The 19,732-nt window shown below is 38.7% G+C and overlaps 1 protein-coding gene across 2 annotated transcripts in view; it reads left to right on the forward strand.

Moving 5' to 3' along the window:
* mdga2a (MAM domain containing glycosylphosphatidylinositol anchor 2a) overlaps positions 1 to 19,732 on the forward strand; it is a 224,100-nt gene that overhangs the window by 96,328 nt on the left and 108,040 nt on the right. For both annotated transcript variants that reach the window (XM_049463507.1, XM_022672621.2), the window contains exon 7: positions 11,274 to 11,603. In XM_049463507.1, coding sequence (XP_049319464.1) covers positions 11,274 to 11,603 — 330 coding nt within the window. The remainder of the gene's footprint in view (positions 1 to 11,273; positions 11,604 to 19,732) is intronic.

Below are 19,732 nucleotides of genomic sequence, written 5' to 3' on the forward strand. Positions count from 1 at the left end.
TTAATTGCACATTATTGCACCAGTAAGAGCGTGAAGAGTGTGAAGGTTTAATTAGCAGGGTAAGAGCACAGTTCTGCTCAAAATATTGCAATGCACACAACATTACTTGTGATATACCAGAGTTCAAAAGAGGACAAATTGTTGGTGCACGTCTTGCTGGAGCATCTGTGACCAAGACAGCAAGTCTTTGTGATGCATCAAGAGCCACGGTATCCAGGGTAATGTCAGCATACCACCAAGAAGCACCAACCACATCCAACAGGATTAACTGTGGACGCTGTAAGAGGAAACTGTCTGAAAGGGATGATCGGGTGCTAACCCAGATTGTATCCAAAAAAACATAAAACCTGGCTGATCAAATCACGGCAGAATTCAATGTGCACCTCTAATGTCAACTCTCCTGTTTCCACCAGAACTGTCCGTCACCACAATAAATTATTGTGGTCTAAAACCAGGTGTTTCAGTTTCATTGTCCAACCCCTGTATGTTTTCTTAACTTAACCCCTTTATATTTTTACTTATTATTTCCTATCATGCATGCATCCACCCTGCCATGGCAAGTTGAACAACAGGGTGGACAATTTTAGTGATAATGAACAGGTAATCACTGAGCTTCAGTAAGGTTGCTGACCATAACTAGGTAATTTACCATCACCACTAGCGCAGAATAGACAGGCACTAGTGCTTAGCGTGGTTAGCGGTTAATGCTAATGCTGCTCCAGCAGTGCTAGCCGGGGTTAGCAGCAGGCTACAAGCTAATAATACTCACCTCTGAACGGCAAAAGAGCTAGTGCGGGTAGCAGCTAATGCTAATACTGTTGGAGAACTGAATTGAAATGTGTGAAAAAGTGTGAACAAGCAACTCATTTTTTTCTGTTAAGATGTGCAGAAGCACTGCTACGTTAAAATAGCAATCCGCCAGATTTGCAAGTCAGAGCGCACCTGGCTCTTAAAGGTAATGGCAAGTGACACACTGTATGGTTTATTCCGTGTTACACCCAAACCACACCTGTGATTATTTAAGAGAATTAGTGCATGGCTTTTGCGTTTCTTAAGCTACACATGGTGTACTTTTCCCATCGTTATGATAGCAAAGACACTGTTGTGCCCCATGCATGCAATCTGTATGGATCTTACACATCTACAGCAGTTTTACAGGTTGAGTTTAGTACTGTAACAAACAAAACTTTGTGTATTTTCTCAAATAAAAAATTCTTTAACATGATAATGCACTCCAGCGTGTGCTTCTTCAGCCGCAGCACAAGGTGTTCTTTTTTTATTGTAGCTCATTAAAAGTTGAGGCACAAGTTCGGGCTTCCAGAGACTTAGCTGCAGCGTGGAGATTAAGAAGAAATTATCATCAAACAGTCGGCGTGCAGCAACCTGACTCAGAGCGTCTTCAGCAGAGATTACACAGCGCCTCGCGTTAAAATGACTCGTCTGAAATTCCTCTTGATAATGCCAGAAACCCGAGCGAGAGGGACTGAGCCGTGCTGCCGAACACCTCTCAAGTTTTATGGGGGTTATCCAACGAGAGTGCAGCTATCCCCGCTCAATTACAGCATTGATTAACTCGCAATTTTGCTAATGTGAAAAGCTGTGCCAGACTGAAACACACAGGACACAGTCCTGCTAGAGCACAGCTGTTTATTATGTTCACCTTTAACCTCTTAAGCTCCAAGCCTATTTTGACCAATTTCCGCCTGAAATTACATACTCACATTTGAAGGCTTATCACTCCAATATTAAATAATTCAGAGTCAATTCTATGAATTGATATCACTTAGAAGCCTTTACACAACTCATTTAAGACACGTTAATTATTTAATTGAACATGTAATGGCCAGAATATGGTAAAAACCAGGAACATTTTTAGGCGCTTTTCAGATTTTCTATTTTATTTTTTTATTTTCAGACATATAAAATTAACAATTTATGGATGAACCTATAACTATTCATAAACACAGACAGATATTAAATATCATAATATCAGGGCGTGTTAAGAGGTTAATTTTTTTTTTTTTTTCAGATTTTTCCCCATTTTCTCCCAATTTGGTTATCCAATTGTCCCACCCCTTTGTGCGTCCCCATCACCGGTGACGCCCGCGACCCTTGGAGGATGCGGACGAGCACACGCCTCCTCCGACATGTGTGAAGTCAATCACCCCTTTTTTCGAGCTGCTGCTGATGAATCATTGCCTGAGCAGCCAGCGCGCTCGGAGGAAAGCACAGCGGCTAGGTTCCGATTCATCCGCTCACAGGCGCCTCGTGCCGCCCAGCGCCACCTTAAGTGTGATGGGGAGAGAGCACCATCTACCCACCCCAGAGGGAGCAGAGCCAATTTTGCTCCCTCTGAGCACCGGCAGCTTGATGGCAAAGCTGCATGAGCAGGGGTTCGAACCTACGACCTCCCGCTCTTAGTGGCAGCGCATTAGACCGCTGGACCACTCGGCGCCCTGTGTTCACCTTTAATGATATAACGATATCAGGCAGCATCACAATCACTCTTATCTGCCTTTTTAATATGAGGCGTGTAAGTGGAAGAGATCTTGCTGGGTTTTGTGCTGCTTATCGAAGAACACGGTCCTTTAGGCTAATTTCCTGAACTGGCCTATAGACACATAACCAGATTTTTTATTATTATAACTTCTAGTTCAGTAATGAGTGAAATAAGCAGTGAAATAAGCAATTCAGCAAGTCTCACTGCTGGTTGGCAAAAGAACCAGCACATGGCGCAGTTAGCAGCTAATGCTAATGCTGCTCCAGCAGTGCTGGCCAGTGTTAGCTGCAGACTAAAGGCTGATAGTGCTTAGTGCAGTTAGCAGTTAAGGCTAATATCTCAGCGGAGCGGCTTTTGCTGCTCCTTGATTTTAATTATTGTAACTTCTATCAGTTCAGTAATGAGTGAAATAAGGCCTCACCAATATATTAAATCACATTGAGGTCCCACATAAATATGCTGTTCAATTTTTTATGTCCGAAACTGAAATGGAACAAAAAACTCCAAAATAAAACTTCTGCCCAAAGGCCAAATACAGAATATTAAACATCTTTTTGCAGGATTTTATTCAGTGTTCAAAGAAAAGGCAATTACAAAACTACGATTTCACTAGATGCTCTAAATTTGATTTTTTTCTTTTGTTTTTGTAAAGTTACTTGTAAAGTACGTTTTTTATGCTTGTTTCTTCCTACATGACCCACTTCTGGTGGCAAGACAAATATCCTGCAAAATACCAAGCAGTCCTAGACCCAAGACTGCAGAGCAGACCTGAACCATTGCACAACTACCTCTCTGTGTTTAACAGCTGGCATGAGTTCCTTATTTTAGAATGCAGCATTGGTTATTTTTGTGGCATTCAAGTAAAACATTTTATTAGATTGATCACGACAAAATTCTGTGATTAACTGCGATAAATAGTGCCAAGTATTGCCAACTCCTCAGTAAGGAAAGTAGCTATTGGCTGTCCTACAAGTCGCTAAATGACGTCTTTGCCTAATTTGCATAATACATGTTTTTGAAGCTGTAAAGGAACAAAGTTGTGAGAGAGAAAAAAGTAAGTCAAAATTACTACAAATATGTTACAAATGAACTCTGAACAAATAGAACAGTAATGTTATTTTATTCTTTATTCTGATTATAGTTCAGTTAAAAGTCAGGTTGAAGCTCTGCAGTGCGTCCGTGTGTGTGTGTGTGTGTGTGTACACACGAGCGGGTGTGTACAGCGCTGGCAGCACCTATAGGAATGAACTCTGTTGATTGACTGTTGTCATGGTTCATTTCAGTCAGTGGCGCACCACTAAAACACACCTCACTTCCAGACCACCACACCTATCAGTGTAAATTCATTCATAAACTCTGATGCTATTTTAATGGAGTGAGAGCATTGCGAAGCACGTTGATCTCTATGGTCTACGGTAGTTCCCATAGTCTAGTACTAGAAAATGATCATGGTAAAAGAGGGATGAGTGGTTGTGTAAATATTATTTGATTTTGCTAATCTACCCATTAATAAAATCTTAGTCTTAAGAAAGGGACAATGTGGGATTAATCATGATATACAGTAATTACAAAATGTTATAGATTGAAACTAATATATACTAATATAGACTTATTGAAAGGTGGATGATTTTAAATTCTGATGGAATGAGAGAGAGAAATGCTCATAAAATGCATCAGCAAAAAGATTTTTTTTTTTTTTGGTAAGCCATAAGCCTCACTCGATTACATCAGCTGATATTGATGGTAATTGGGATATTAAAATCGACTCTAGTATTGGTGATTTATGGTTCTACTATAAAAGTTGTGAAAAATAAGTTTTTAAAGGAATACTAAAATGTAGCTCAGTACATAAATACTTAATGTGTTTGACAGGCAATTTTAAAGTGTGGGGTAACGAGACGTAAATTGTGAATTGTTGGCTTCAGCCGGGGATTGGCATCGAGTGTGATGATGAACTGGTCGATTTGGGTCACTTGTTTAAGCCGAGACGCTGAGAGAGGTGCTGTTTGGCTGACTGCTGGTTGTGTTATTGATCGATTTAAAGTGGTTTTCAGAGAGGCGTTTTTAGAACAAATGGTGTCTTGAGTAGCTGGGGTCAGTGGAGACCTTGTAGATTTATTTCTCCAGCGTGGACGGAACTCCAGAAGAGTCCAGGCTTGAAGTGGTAGAGAAGCAGCGGTTCGTACCAGCAGACATGTTTTATATATGAGGAAACTGGTCACGGTTTGAAATATGAATGGGAGTTCTCGTAAGGGTCAGCGTGGCTCAGTTTACAAATAAGTCTTTCCCTTCAACAAAAAGGAACCAATCAGCTTGCTGGTTATGCTGCAAGCAATGGAGGGTCAACAATATTATTACCTAAGGTAGGGGTGGGAAATTAAGTTTGGCCACGGGCCAGACTAAGCCACAAAAAAAAATTCTGTTTTGTAAAATGAAGTGAAATGGGATGGAGCTCTACAGACTAGTAGCTAGGACCACAGAGTTCAGCCAAAAACAGTAAATAATTCAGCCTGTAATTTTCTTAGAGGACATCAGATGTGAGAAAAACACATACATGGTTGTTCTGGACGGGAATAAAAATATCCCAGGAACCCCTGAGAAACTAATTTAGTCTAGAAAGGGCTATATTCTTATTTCAATGTCAAACCTACAAGTGTTGGACAATGAAACTGAAACACCTGTCGTCATTTTAGTGTGGGAGGTTTCATCATTGCTAAATTGGAGCAGCCTGGTGGCCAAACTTCATTAATTGCACATTATTGCACCAGTAAGAGCAGTGAGATTGTGAAGGTTCAATTAGCAGGGTAAGAGCACAGTTCTGCTCTAAATATTGCAATGCACACAACATTATAGGTGACATACCAGAGTTCAAAAGAGGACAAACTGTTGGTGCACGTCTTGCTGGAGCATCTGTGACCAAGACAGCAAGTCTTTGTGATGCATCAAGAGCCATGGTATCCAGGGTAATGTCAGCATACCACCAAGAAGGACCAACCACATCCAACAGGATTAACTGTGGACGCTGTAAGAGGAAGCTGTCTGAAAGGGATGTTCGGGTGCTAACCCGGATTGTATCCAAAAAACATAAAACCAGAATTCAATGTGCACCTCAACTCTCCTGTTTCCACCAGAACTGTCCGTCGGGATTATAAATTATTGTGGTCTAAAACCAGGTGTTTCAGTTTCATTGACCCAAAATCAAGACACAGAAATGAAAGGATTGGCATCTCTGTTCCAGTACTTTTGTAGGAGACTGCAGCTATTGGCATGTCTTTGTGTGTATATACAGTGTATAAAGCGTTTTGGCTGGGTATCTGCGAGAGCAGGCGTGGGTGTGCAGACAGTGGAGTGAAGAAAAGCATGCAGCCTTGTGATGCACCTGTGCTTACAGTCAAGCTGTCTGACCCTGTATACTGTTTCTGCTTTTTCTTTATTTTATTTTTTTTGTATGGTTGAAATGGTCGGCCTTCGTTCATAACAGTTGTTTAGCAGTAGTTTTACAGTATCAGTCTCTAAAGAGTCCAGTTTGGAACTTATAAATTCATAAACTCATAAATTAAGTGTCTGAAGTACTTGCAAATAAATGAATAGACTGTAAAAAATTGCCATTTTCTTTAAGAGACATGTGCTCTCTTACTTTGGCTACCTGGATGTGTCCAACACATCTCAGCAGAGAAAACAATGTCCCATTTTTTTTGTTTTTATATTTTTATTTGTAATTTTTATCTCATTTTCTCCCCAATTTACAAGGCCAATTACCCAACCCACTCATTAGGACTCACACCAACACCAGGAGGGTGAAGACCGCACATGCCTCCTCCGATACACGTGAAGTCAGACCTTCGCCTCTTTTTGATTTGCTGCTGATGCTGTAGCATTGCCGAATAGCATCACAGTGCTAACGCTCAGAGAAAAGCGCAACGACTCGGTTCTGATACATCAGCTCACAGATGCAGCCTTGTGCTGATCGACATCATCCGTTGAAGTGATGTGGGAAGAGAGCGCCATCTACTGTACCCACTCAAAGAGAGCAAAGAGCAATTTTGCTCCCTCTGCGCGCTGGCAATAGTTATATTAAAATATAACTATTTTGACACAAAATACAGAGAAATCTGTACAAAAGTTTTTAATCCAAGAAATTATTTCTCAGATATTTTTGGTAGAGATAAATAAAGTTTTTTTGGATACAATCCGGGTTAGCACCCGAACATCCCTTTCAGACAGCTTCTTCTTACAGCGTCCACAGTTAATCCTGTTGGATGTGGTTGGTTCTTCTTGGTGGTATCTCGCTGACATTACCCTGGATACCGTGGCTCTTGATGCATCACAAAGACTTGCTGTTTTGGTCACAGATGCTCCAGCAAGACGTGCACCAACAATTTGTCCTCTTTTGAACTCTGGTATGTCCCCCATAATGTTATAGTGTGCATTGCAATATTTAGAGCAGAACTGTGCTCTTACCCTGCTAATTGAACCTCCATACTATTACTGCTATTACTGGTGCAATGTGCATTTAATGAAGCCATGAAACCTCCCACACTAAAATGATGACAGGTGTTTCAGTTTCATTGTCCAACCCCTGTATATATATATATATATATATATATCTCAACCAGACTGAGAACAGGGCTGAAATCGGGGCAAAAATCGCAGAATGTAGCCCCAGCTTAGCATGTTAAGAAGATTATGTTGTTTAACTAAATAGTCTGAGGCTATTCCTTGATGTGGGTTTGCAAGGTGGGAAGTGTTAAATCTTATTAGCGGAGAGAAAGGTGTTCCTAAAGTCCATCAACAAAAGACTCTATGGTAAGACGTAAGCCAGGCTGAAAGGCCTGCTGAGTAAAGCAGTGTGTGGAAGATATGTGCTGCTATGCTGTAGCATGTGTGCATATCTGCACTGTACATCAGATTAGAGCTCTGGATTACGGCTTTTCTCCGAACACGGCGCGTGCGTGACTCTCTGCGTGACTCTCTGAGCGCTCGGCCCTGGATTTCTGCTGCAGTCGTATTCTTCAAGTCCCTGCCCTGAGGGCTTCTCAGTTTATTTTCACACGTTATTTGTGGAGACACTGGGAGGCTCTATTTTAAGATTCAGGGACGCTAGCAGAATTTGCAATGGCGGAGTGAAATGGCTGACTTAATTAGCTCTGTGTCTGCAGACCCAGCAGAACCCAGGATGGATTCTTTTAATACCTCAAGTTACCCAATGGTTTGATGAGAACGTCTTCAATTACAGACACTTTAACTCAGCGTTTTACACTAAAACGCAGTAAATGCAGTAAATCAATCAGTCTTCTAAAGAGGTTTTTCAAGCTAGTGAAGTCCGAAGCAATGGTGGGAACCAAAAAATGCATGAAAATCATCAGTTAATTGAGCAGTAATACACTCGAGGTTTGTGCTATAAAATGTCATATTGGCACTGCTGTAATGCGGCCGTATGCATGAGGCTAAAGGCCGAGTATAGAGTAGATCTGCACAGCAGTGCCAATATTACACATTATAGCACATTATACACACCTCGAGTGTATTATTGCGTGTATTATACCAGTTCCATTACTGCTGTTTATTGAAAGATTTTGATTTAAACACAACGACAAAAATAGTTCCATAGCTGCTCTGCGGTTTGATGCGAATGTTTTCAATTACAGACAAGAACATGTTGTGTTTCAATGTTTTATGATGTAGTAAAAATGCTTTATCTCAGCATTTTACACTAAGGGCCCTATCGTACACCCTACGCAAGGCGTGTAGCGTGGTGCGTTGCCATCGTACACCCCGTCAACAGTGCATTTTTAAGCCATGCGCACCCTTCCTTAAAATAGCAATGGGCTTTTGGAATATATAATGACGTATGTTCAGATACATTTGTGGCGTGTTTCTATCTTGTCTGCGGAAAAAAGAATTGCGCGATTGATCCACTGAAAGGACGTCTAAATTCAACAGTCAGTCGCGCAGCCAGAGCTAAATCACGATCACCCTGCGCCCTGCGCTCCAAAATACCCCATACCATCACTTCCTCACCACAGAAAAATACACCTTACTCAGAGCCTTCCGCAATCAACTATAAAAATAAAATATACTTAAAAATCAGCACAGTAACTATAGATTATTATTATTTATATTTATTTCTGTCAGTTATAAGGATTTATATTTATGTTAAGTACACAAACTAAATATCTGTAACTTAAAATATAGCAGACACAGGCATTCTGCTGTTTAAGAATTTTAACAGATGCTTATTCTCACTCAGTAGCTGGATTTTTAAAATAAAAAAAATAAAAGATAAAAGAACTTTGACTGAACATAAATTTATTTAACTGAGATTCACTTTTATTTCTGGTAATTAAAGCATATTGTCACCCTGGCGTGTGGTGCTGCCCGTCAATTATATAAAACTTAAAACATTTGAAATACACAGAAACATAAAGCTATACGTTAGCATTTGTTTCTTATCACCAGGGCAAATTTATTAAAATATTAAATATATAAATTTTATTCATTAAAATCTCGTCCAGTGCTCTAAAATGACGCAGGCACGCAAAGCGCCCTCACAATACCAAAGACACAGGACACGCCCACCTAAATTCAGCTGCGCAAAGCGCAATTACCTAGTGCAATAGATCGCTAAAAGAGGGTCCTAAAATGCAGTAAATCAAAGTCTTTTAGAGAGGTTTTTAAAGCTAGTGAAGAAATTTGTGACTAAATGTTTTCCCTCCGAAATTTCGTTATCAGCACTGCTAAAGGGCACGCAATAAAAGCTGTAAATAAAACAGATAAATGTGCAGCTTTACTAATAGTTTAGTGTACAATGGTCCTCTTTCTGCTGTTAAAGCTGTAATTACTGTCCTCATAAAGATAAGAAGAGAACGTAGCACTCAGCTCAGCTCAGCTCAGCTCAGCTCAGCTCAGTCTTGGCCTGGATTCAGACTGTTCTTCTTGGCGCTGTTTGGGGAGAGGTAGTGAGCAGCCATCAGCACTGTCTGCTGATTTCCAAGAACATATAAATACCTAAAATTCAATGTGGAATCATCAGTAGTTGATTTAAAACTGTTTGAAAGGGGCACTGGGTGATGTATGGGTTTAGAGGCGGGGCAGGAGTGAGAGCTGATTGGCTCAGCTGCAGCAGCAGCAGCAGTGTGCCTCTGACAGCAGTGAGACGCAGATGGTTGATTTAAACATTGTGATATGTGCATACCAAAGTACACAGAAACATCATCCTCGCCTATAGCACAGGTGAACCTGAGAGGGCGCTGCCGAGGCAAAAATTACCACAATAAAAGCGATTTTTATCATTTTTTTTAAGCAGGACTTGTTTTATGTTTTATTACTTTAAAGGAGCACATTTCAGCTATTAATTAATGGAAAAAAATATCAAGGGGTTTAGAGGCTCTTTGAACATATTCCATAGTTCTAGTGTTATTTTTCTAGATTTGATTTCACCAAATGAGTGATCGTGTCACGTCTGGTGCTGAAAACACACCTATCTCTCCCACACTCAGATCTCGAGCTACAAGACCACACTACCCAGAATGCACTGTTCAGTGACTCTCTCGATCATGTGACACCTTTAGGAAGTAATTCACCTGAATAATAGCACCTGGTGCACCAGGTATATAGGACTGCTCTGAACTCAGCTTCAGTGCTGAGTATTTTTTCACTTTGTATTAATGCACTAGATAGTTCTTTAGATGAAGTTTTCTGTGTTTGATGCGTGTGATGCCAATAATTTCACTTTTCTGAAGCAGATTAACATCTTTTCCACGACCACAGGATGTGTCTTTTAACATAATTCTCATTGTTTAACAAATGAGAAGCTACTCACTGCATCAGTTAGGGTTAAATAACTTGCTTCTAGCTAAAACATAATCATAATTCTGCACTAAAAATCCAATGGTTGGATTTTGCCTATCTTTTTAGTTAATGTTACTGTAAATCCAGGTGGTGACTTTTTTTTTGGCCTGGCCAGTATATATATTATGTACAGCTCTGGATAAAAATAAAATAAGAGACCACTTAAAAAGGATGAGTTACTTTGATTTTACCGAATTGAAAACCTCTGGAATATAATCAAGAGGAAGATGGATGATCACAAGCCATCAAACCACCAAACTGAACTGCTTGAATTTTTGCACCAGGAGTAAAGCAGCATAAAGTTATCCAAAAGCAGTGTGTAAGACTGGTGGAGGAGAACATGATGCCAAGATGCATGATTACAAACTGTGATTAAAAAGCAGGGTTATTCCACCAAATATTGATTTCTGCACTCTTAAAACATATATGAATATGAACATGTTTTTTTTCTTTGCACTATGTGAGGTCTGAAAGCTCTGCATCTTTTTCTCATTTTCTGCAAATAAAAGCTTTAAATGACAATATTTCTATTTAAGATTTTGGGAGAAATGTTGTCTGTAGTTTATAGAATAAATCAACAATGTTCATTTTACTCAAACATGAACCTATAAATAGCAAAATCAGAGCTTTTTTAAGCTGTATATTAACTAAAAACGCACCAACTGTGACGGATTGTATTTGTTGCCACTATGGTTAAAAGGTTGGTGCATCTTGCTGTCATATGTCACATTTGTTGCACATCAAGCTGTACCTGAATCAGCTCACTGAGTAATCCACCTCAGGCTGGTTTCCCTTATAGAGAGTGAGAATCTCAGAGACTGAACCTAAAACAGACGCTTAGTCAGAAGCCTGTGTGTGATGATGATCTGATGATCTGATGATCTCACTTTCTACTGTCCTTTTTTTTTCCGTCTTGTTCCAGCTCTGAGGAAAGGTCGCTTCTGGATCACGCCCGACCCTTACCACAATGACGACAACATTCAGATCGGCCGGGAGGTGAAGATCTCCTGTCAGGTGGAGGCCACGCCCGCCGAGGAGCTGATGTTCAGCTGGCTGAAAAACGGCCGTCCGCTGCGCAGCTCTGAGCGCATGGTCATCACCCAGACGGACCCAGATGTTGCCTTGGGAACCACCAACCTGGACATCATTGACCTGAAGTTCACTGATTTTGGTACCTACACGTGTGTGGCGTCTCTGAGGAATGGCGGTATTCCTGAGATCAGCATAGATGTCAACATCTCGTCCACCACCGGTGAGTCACGGCGTCTCTGATGTCTCTGGAGCAGTTTAGCATTAATGCTAATAAAGTCCCAGTAGTAGAGATGATGCCTCGCATTAACACAGATTAATGATTCTCACCTGATTGATTTTATCATATTGCATATTAATAAAATTAAAGCATAACCTGCAACAAAGATTGCATTCTGCAAGACTGTACAGTACAGTAGCTATTAGGAATGTAACGATACACTCGATTTAATTTGCGATACTGAGTTTACGATTAAAATTTTCTAACATTTTTTTTTTCAATATTTTAAACAGATGTGAATTAAGAAAAGTATTTATTTTTCTAAAGAATAAACAATAGGAGTAAATCGATGCTCAAATTTGCTCATGATTCAATTCAATTTACGATTCGATTTTTTCCCAATATTTGTAACACATTTTGAATACAATGTGTGCAACACAATTCTTAACTCTATAAACAATGCCAATTTCATATTATATATATATATATATATATATATATATATATATATATATATATATATGTGCTACATATATATGTGTAAGTGCAGATTATTATTAAGTTAATATTATTCAGTAACAGTAAGTACTGTTTTTTCCCATTTTCTCCCCAATTTACACAACCAATTACCCAATCCACTCATTAGGACTCTCTCTATCAGGAGGGTGAAGACTAGCACATGCCTCCTCCGACACATGTGAAGTCAGACTCCGCCTCTTTTTGAACTGCTGCTGATGCAGTATCACCGAGTAGCATCACAGCGCTAACGTTTAGAGAAAAGTGCAGCGACTTAACTCGGTTCTGATGCATCAGCTCACAGACGCAGCCTTGTGTTGATCTACATCACCCTAGGAGTGATGAGGGGAAAGAGCGCCGTCTACTGTACCCACCCAGAAAGAGAGCAAGGCCAATTGTGCTCTCTCAGGGCTCCGGTAGCTGATGGCAAGCTACATGAACAGGATTCGAACCGCTTACCCCGCTGGACCACTTAGAATTATAAATACTGCTTAAACACATGCGTAACACAGCATTCAGTAGGAAATGAGAGCAATCGTGTGAAATAGCTACAGCAGTCCAATTTTAAAACAACACAGAGAGCCTTCTCAACATATAATCAATATATAATCATATTCAAAGATAAACTGAGTCACTGTAGAGAATAACTATCAGTTTGTGGCGTATATTTTGGAGTACTCATCACTGCCGAGGTATTAATCAGATGGGACACAGCTGCTCCTCCGTTGTTTTTGAGTTCAGTTTACGTAAGAATGTGTAGCATGACTGTTATCCAGCACAGTTCAGATCACTTTAGCTAACCTTGCTAAGCTAACTATCTCTTTCAGATATCCTCTGCGTTGGTATCGCAGTAGCACACAGATCACTGATATGAATGTGAACTCTCAATTTTTTAAAATTAATTTAAACACCAGTCTCTAGTAAGCTAGCCTAGTGGTGGTGATAAATTACCTAGCTGAATTAGCTAGCCAGTTAGCTTACCTGTGCAGGAGAAAAGTAGCAGCTCTGCGTCTGTCTTTAAGTCTTTTTAAGCTCTAAGTCTCCAACTTTCAAACTCACTGCCAATAATTACTCTTGTTATATTCCTTCTTTGGTCACTGAGCTTTTTTTGAGACATGCTGAGGCTTTTTAAGCTGTGTAGCAGCTGAGTTTTATCTGAACCAGCCCTGCTTACTAGCTTCCATGCTGCAGCACCGCTCGCTCGCTTTTGTGTACATGCTGGCCACCTCGGGGCCAAAACAAACACAGATACCCGGGGTCTAGAGTAATCTAGAGTGGAAGTATCATTATATAAGATAAGAAACTGAACAGTGGTGAACAGGAGTGGCCAGTAACAGCTTATTTGCATAAAAGTGACAGAGCCCTTAAACGTCTCATTCTGAAAGAGACTGGAAGAGATCTTTATCTTTATGTGAGAGTGATTTTTTTTGTGCAAAGAAATGTATGAATATGCTTTGTTTTGTATAGCACATAGAATTATTCTAACTTGTGTAAAAATAGGTATAATATTTCCCTTTTTACATCTTATTGTTTTATTATTAAATTCTATTTTAACCTGCATATTTAAGGGATGGAATACAAAATCATGACATTCTATCTTAACTCCATAAATTACTGTTTTTTGTGATATATTTTTTTAGGACTGTTATGTTAGGATTGCAGGATTGCAGCAAGAGCAGATATTAATTTTAAAACACTGGTTCTGCTCAGAGGCAGCTGATCTATATTTTATGGAGCTTCTGAGCCCTAAAAGCCTTGAGAACAACGAGATCTGTTACTTGTTAACTGCGTTTTTCTCTGTGCTCCAGCACAAACCTAAAGAACCCGTACAGCAGATATGCATTAGAGTATGATAAAATTAAGTAGTAACTGCCACTGTTATGCATTAGTCTTTTTATAGTGTGTTTTTCCTTGTTTCTTTAAAGGAGAACTCTGTGTAAAATGGACTTTTACACCATTGTAGTAAAACATGATAAAAAGTTCTTACCTTTGATGAATAGCACACCTCCGTTCTCCCACAGCGTTCAGAGATCCAGATATTTTTCAATAGCTCCAAGTAGCTCCACACCTCCTTGCTAGAATCTGGAGAGCTCTGACATTTAAAACGAGGCATTAATTGCGCTTAAAAAGTGCACAAGAAGCTTATTAAAAACAACTGTTTACATCCTACAATGCTAGCCCATTCAGCTCTGAGCGCCACCATTACTGTACTGATAATGACAGACATATATATACATAGACTCCGCATAGCCGGCCTCCTGGTGCCGGCTGCTACGCTATGCAGAGTCTTTGTATATACATTGAAAAAAATGATGCGTAAAATTTACTTTAAAAAAGATTTCGCAACTTTCTGTATTTGCTTTTTTTTAAGCAAATTTAATTTCATGTAAATTTAAGTAACTTCAACTCGGTTTCAAGACTTAAATGTTACATAGAGTAAATAAGTGAACTGAACTTCAGTCAATTCTTTCTTTTAGTAAACTTTACTTCATTTATTTTTGCTGAAAAAAATCCTTTTTTTTATAAAACCTTACTTAATTTCTGCATACAATATTACCTAATTACAATTACTTAATTTATACAATAACACTCAAATATTTTATGATACATAATATATTATAATTCCTGAAATTTAAATATTTTTTGTTAAAAAACACATATTACACTGTCTCAACACATGGATGACATGTAATTAGATTTGGTATACAAAATTCATCTTTAAGATTATGTAAATATTTGAATGTGTGTTTTAACTTAACTAACTAAACAAAAATTATATATGGTAATATTGGATAAATTAATGAATTGTAATTAGGTAATATTGTAGGCAGAAATTAAGTAAAGTTTAATAAAAGAAAGGATTGACTGTAGTTTAGTTCGCTTATTTACTCTATGTAACATTTAGGTCTTGAAACTACTTACATTTATCTGAAATTAAATTTACTTAAAAAAAAGCAAATACAAAAAGTTGCAAAACTTTTTTTGAGTAAATTTTACGCATCATTTCTTTCAGTGTATGTGTATGTCATTATCAGTACAGTGATGGCGGTGCTCTGAGCTGAAGCTAGCTAGCATTGTGGGATGTAAACATTGTTTTTTAATTAGCTTCTTGTGCACTTTTTAAGTTATTAACGCCTCATTTTAAATGTCAGGTCTCTCTGGATTCTAGTAAGGAGGTGTGGAGCTACTTTGAGCTGGATAATGATGTAAAAAGTGATTTTTGGAGGAAATTATGCCCCGTATCACCCAGTCTGAAGGGTGTTTAGACAAACTGTTAAAATTTCTGGATCTCAGAACGCTGTTTATTAAAGGTAAGTACTTTTTATCATGTTTTACTACAACAAAAGTCCATTTTACACCAGAGTTCTCCTTTAACTAACTCATATCATAATAGATCAGAATTAACAGTGATCTTTATCTTGGAGTAAACGACCTATCAGCATCCTGCTCTTCTTTCGAATACATTAGGTCAGGATGTATTAAGTGAGGAGCAGAGAGCACTCTCGCTCGTGTAACAGGATGACTCACTCTAAACTCTCTGTAGATCATTCTCTCTTTAGATTGGCTTCATTTCATTCTTCCTCCATATTTATATTTAAACAAATCAAGTAACTTTTTAAGAGCTCTGAGTTCTGTTCTGAGTTCTGTGTTCAGTTCTATCTCCTCTTCAGTAGATCAGGACTGTGGAAATCCAGTCAACTCGGCGGATATCCTGTAATATGGCTTTATTAATACTAAATTGTTATTAATTTGCAATCATCCACGCTTCACTCTGAAAATGAGAAATAATTGCAGTGGATCTGGAAGTTAATGGTTTGTGGAATATTGCAGTTTTACAGCAGAAGTTTGCCGATATGTATTTCTGCACAAATGAAGGCGGTAATTATGAGATTCATTATAGTTTTATTTTGGCAGTGATCTTTCCCCACATAACTGCGCTTAGTGGTGGAGAACAGGATTGACAGGACGGTTGAGATGCTTGATGCTTATAAACATATGTGTTTTTTGCGTTTGGAACCGATTGAGATGCAAATGATCCAAAACTGCCCAAAAACCCCATTGGGATCATGTGGTTCTATGGTAGAGTCTGCTTTAGGGGTGTAATGGTTTACTCAAAAAAAAAAAACAGAGGTACGATATGAGTACTTTTTTGTACTCAAAGGTACACTCTTTATAATTGTATCCTCAAAGGTACATGATTGGTCTTTGCAGGGTCAGATTTGTTCCCTCTGAAGTACAAAGTCATTCCAAACAGCAACAAGTACAAATTTGTACCATTTAACCTGCAGCCAAAGGGTACATTATATATTTTATACAATATATATTTTAATTGCACATTTTTAATTTGAAAGCCAGACAATTTTGGATCACCAAGTTCTTGACACATATTTAGTTTATGATAATGTTTATAATATTTATAATCTTTACTGGCACAAAAATATGGGTACAAAAAAGGACTTTCACTAAAAGGTACTTTTTTGTACCTCAATATAAGGTACAGCCCCAGCGACACACTTTTAACTCTTTACATAGAGTAAATAAGTGACCTAACTTCAGTCAATCCTTTCTTTTAGTAAACTTTACTTCATTTCTGCAGACAGTATTACCTAATTACAATTACTTCATTCATACAATATTCCTTAAAGCTCACCTTCCGCGAAAATCCGATTTTTCTTGTTTTTTGTGGAATACAGTAGGTCTCTCCGAGTTGAATGTGTACACCTGCACATTAAACTGTTTTGCAGCCCCCATTGTCTGCAGGAGCTAAGCAAAGAAATCCCCCCTCCCCCCCTCCGAAAAACTTTTGAATGATCTTTCTGCCTACGTAGGCAGAAACTCACAGACCAGCCCACCTTGGCTCGAGAAACTCCCAGAGGCGGAGCTGAAGCGACGCAACATCACCGCTCATCAGTTAGGAGGTGGGAGGCAGTGAGCGGCAGAGCGGCGGAGGGGCGTCGCAGTGCTCCTAGCCAATCAGAGGAGAGATATTTGCATGCTGTTTGCATGTATGAATATTCATGAGTAAAGCTGGAATCCGGTCATTTTGGACACACCCCTAAAACAGTCCATTAAAAAAGAGCTATACAGAGACACCTGAGCACTTTTTTTTTTACAAAAACGGCTCACATGTCATTCATTCATACTAGAGACCACAACTAGACATTTTAAAATGAAAGAAAAAACGACGGAAGGTGAGCTTTAAATAATTTGTGAAACATAATATATTATAATTCCTGAAATGTAAATATGTTTTAGTTAAAACACACATATTACACTTTCTCAACACATGGATGGCATGTAATACATTTTTGGACGGCATGTAATACATAATACACAGTATACTAAAAACAATGTATTACATGCCGTCCAAAAATGTATTACATGCCATCCATGTGTTGAGACAGAGTAATATGTGTGTTTTAACTAAAAAATATTTTCATTTCAGGAATTATATTATGTATCATAAGTAATTGTAATTAGGTAATATTGTAAATGTAATTAGGTACTATTGTAATTGTAATTAGGTACTATTGTAATTGTAAATAGGTATCATATACAGAAATTAAGTAAAGTTTACTAAAAGAAAGGATTGACTGAATGTAACATTTGAAGTTACTTAAATTTATCTGAAATTAAATTTACTTAAAAAAAGCAAATGCAGAAAGTTGCGAAACGTTTTCAAAGTAAATTTTACGCATAATTTTTTTCAGTGCACCGCCACGCTTCGTAATTACACTTTGGGCGCACGTTCCACGGAGATCCACATAAAAACACAACAGCGTGTGATGGAGAAAAATGGAGGAGCTACTGAACACGATGTCATGTGACCGAGAAAACCTAAAAAACTTACTGGTCCTGCTGTTTTTTTTTCAAATGCAGTCCGGATTCAAGAGTTTTAGCATTGAGTAGAAGTGTGAAAATATGTTTCACAGACGTTCCCCCCCTTTAGAAACTAATCCTGTCCGGACAGGGTTTAAGTCAGTACACTGAAAAAAATGTATATTTACTGCACGCCCAGGATAAGGTAGCTTTGACAACACGAAGATGGTAAGTAAGGGAAAGGCCACACCCAATATGCAAATACATGGTACCAGGAGCCTATACGGAAGCTGCATGAACCAACACTGTAGAAAGAGCATTGACACAGGTAGTGACTAAAACCCTAGTAAATATATAACAAGATTTTTGTTTGTTGTGCAGATGTACCGAAAAAGATTGGTTGGGATTACAAAAATTAATTATATTAAGGAGAAAATACACAATGTCTTGTATTTTGAACAAATGTGGAGTAATTAAAAACTAGATATATTCATGTAAAGGTAGATGTCACGCCTGACCCTGTTTCCTGTCTGTCCTCGTCCCTGTGTTGTCCCACGTGACCCGTGCCCCTGTGTTCTGCCTGTGATTTTCCATTACCTCATGTCTCATTTGTAGCTCCACCCCTTCCCCAGGTGTTTCCACTCCCAGTGTGTTTCCTGTTTAGTTAAATAGACTTCCTCTGTCACTTGTCCTGGTCGGTCTTTGCACTGTCCCCCGTTGTCTGTCCCTCTGCGTTTCTCTGTTCTCTGTGTTTTCATAGCCTTAGCCCGAGTCCCTTGTTCTTTGTTTATCTTCTTGTGTAATTCTTGTTTTGTACAGTTCTGTTTTGTTTATCTAGTTTTATTAGTCTTTTTCCTTATATATTTATATACTCCCTGTTTAGTTATTCTTATTATCTCTTGTTTGTTTTATTTATGTTCTCTAGTCTCCCTAGTTTGTTTTGGTTTGTTTCGCTGTTCTTTGTTTATTTGTTTTATTTACTTATTTAATAAATTTCTCGCCATACCTGCACATACGTCCGCCTCCACGTCTCTCTGCCTGGGTCAAACCATGACAGTAGAAACATATTTTTTTGTTGTTAATAACACAGATTTAATTACGTTTCATTTACTAACACTCAGATTTATTTTTTTCAGTGTAGCGAATTTCTAATAGCAACAGTGCTACAGCTACACTTTCCGGGTGCAACACTGCAGCGAACATTAGTTCCGCATTACGTTCATTGGTTCCACAAGTCTCCTGTAGACTAGTTCACCTGTTTATTCTGCGTGAACTTGTGAAGCGAGCAAAACCGTGACCTCCATACCGTGATGGTTTGTAAAGAATGCACGTACCGTTACACCCTTAGTACTAGTGTTAGTAGTGTTTATACAGCTTGTCTAGTGCAGTACTAAAGAAGTTGTTGCTTCACATGGAAGTCACATAATAAAACACTAATAAAAACATCCAGGCAGGGAATTAATCTTGCCACTTGGCTTTGGAGCAGTTGGTGTGCAGATGCTCTACATTTAAAAACAGACTAAAGGCTTCTGCTTATTGGAGGAAGACTCTGCAGTGAGCCAGGGGCTATTTTTAGAGGAGCAGGTGTTCCTCAGGCTTTGTTTGAAGCTGCAGGGGTGATATTTGCTTGCCCTATTTTACTGTGTGTTTAATGTGCTGATGGCTTTATGTGGGTCTTTTTGTATCTAAAGATCTGAGGGGAATGTTTTTGTAAGAGTAGATATATTATCCTATTGCTAGTGTGAGGTTTTATATTTCCAGGGGAGACATATATGAATGAATGAAGTTCAACTTAT

The sequence above is a fragment of the Astyanax mexicanus genome, chromosome 14 (assembly GCF_023375975.1).
Source record: "Astyanax mexicanus isolate ESR-SI-001 chromosome 14, AstMex3_surface, whole genome shotgun sequence".
NCBI classification, from domain to species: domain Eukaryota; kingdom Metazoa; phylum Chordata; class Actinopteri; order Characiformes; family Acestrorhamphidae; genus Astyanax; species Astyanax mexicanus.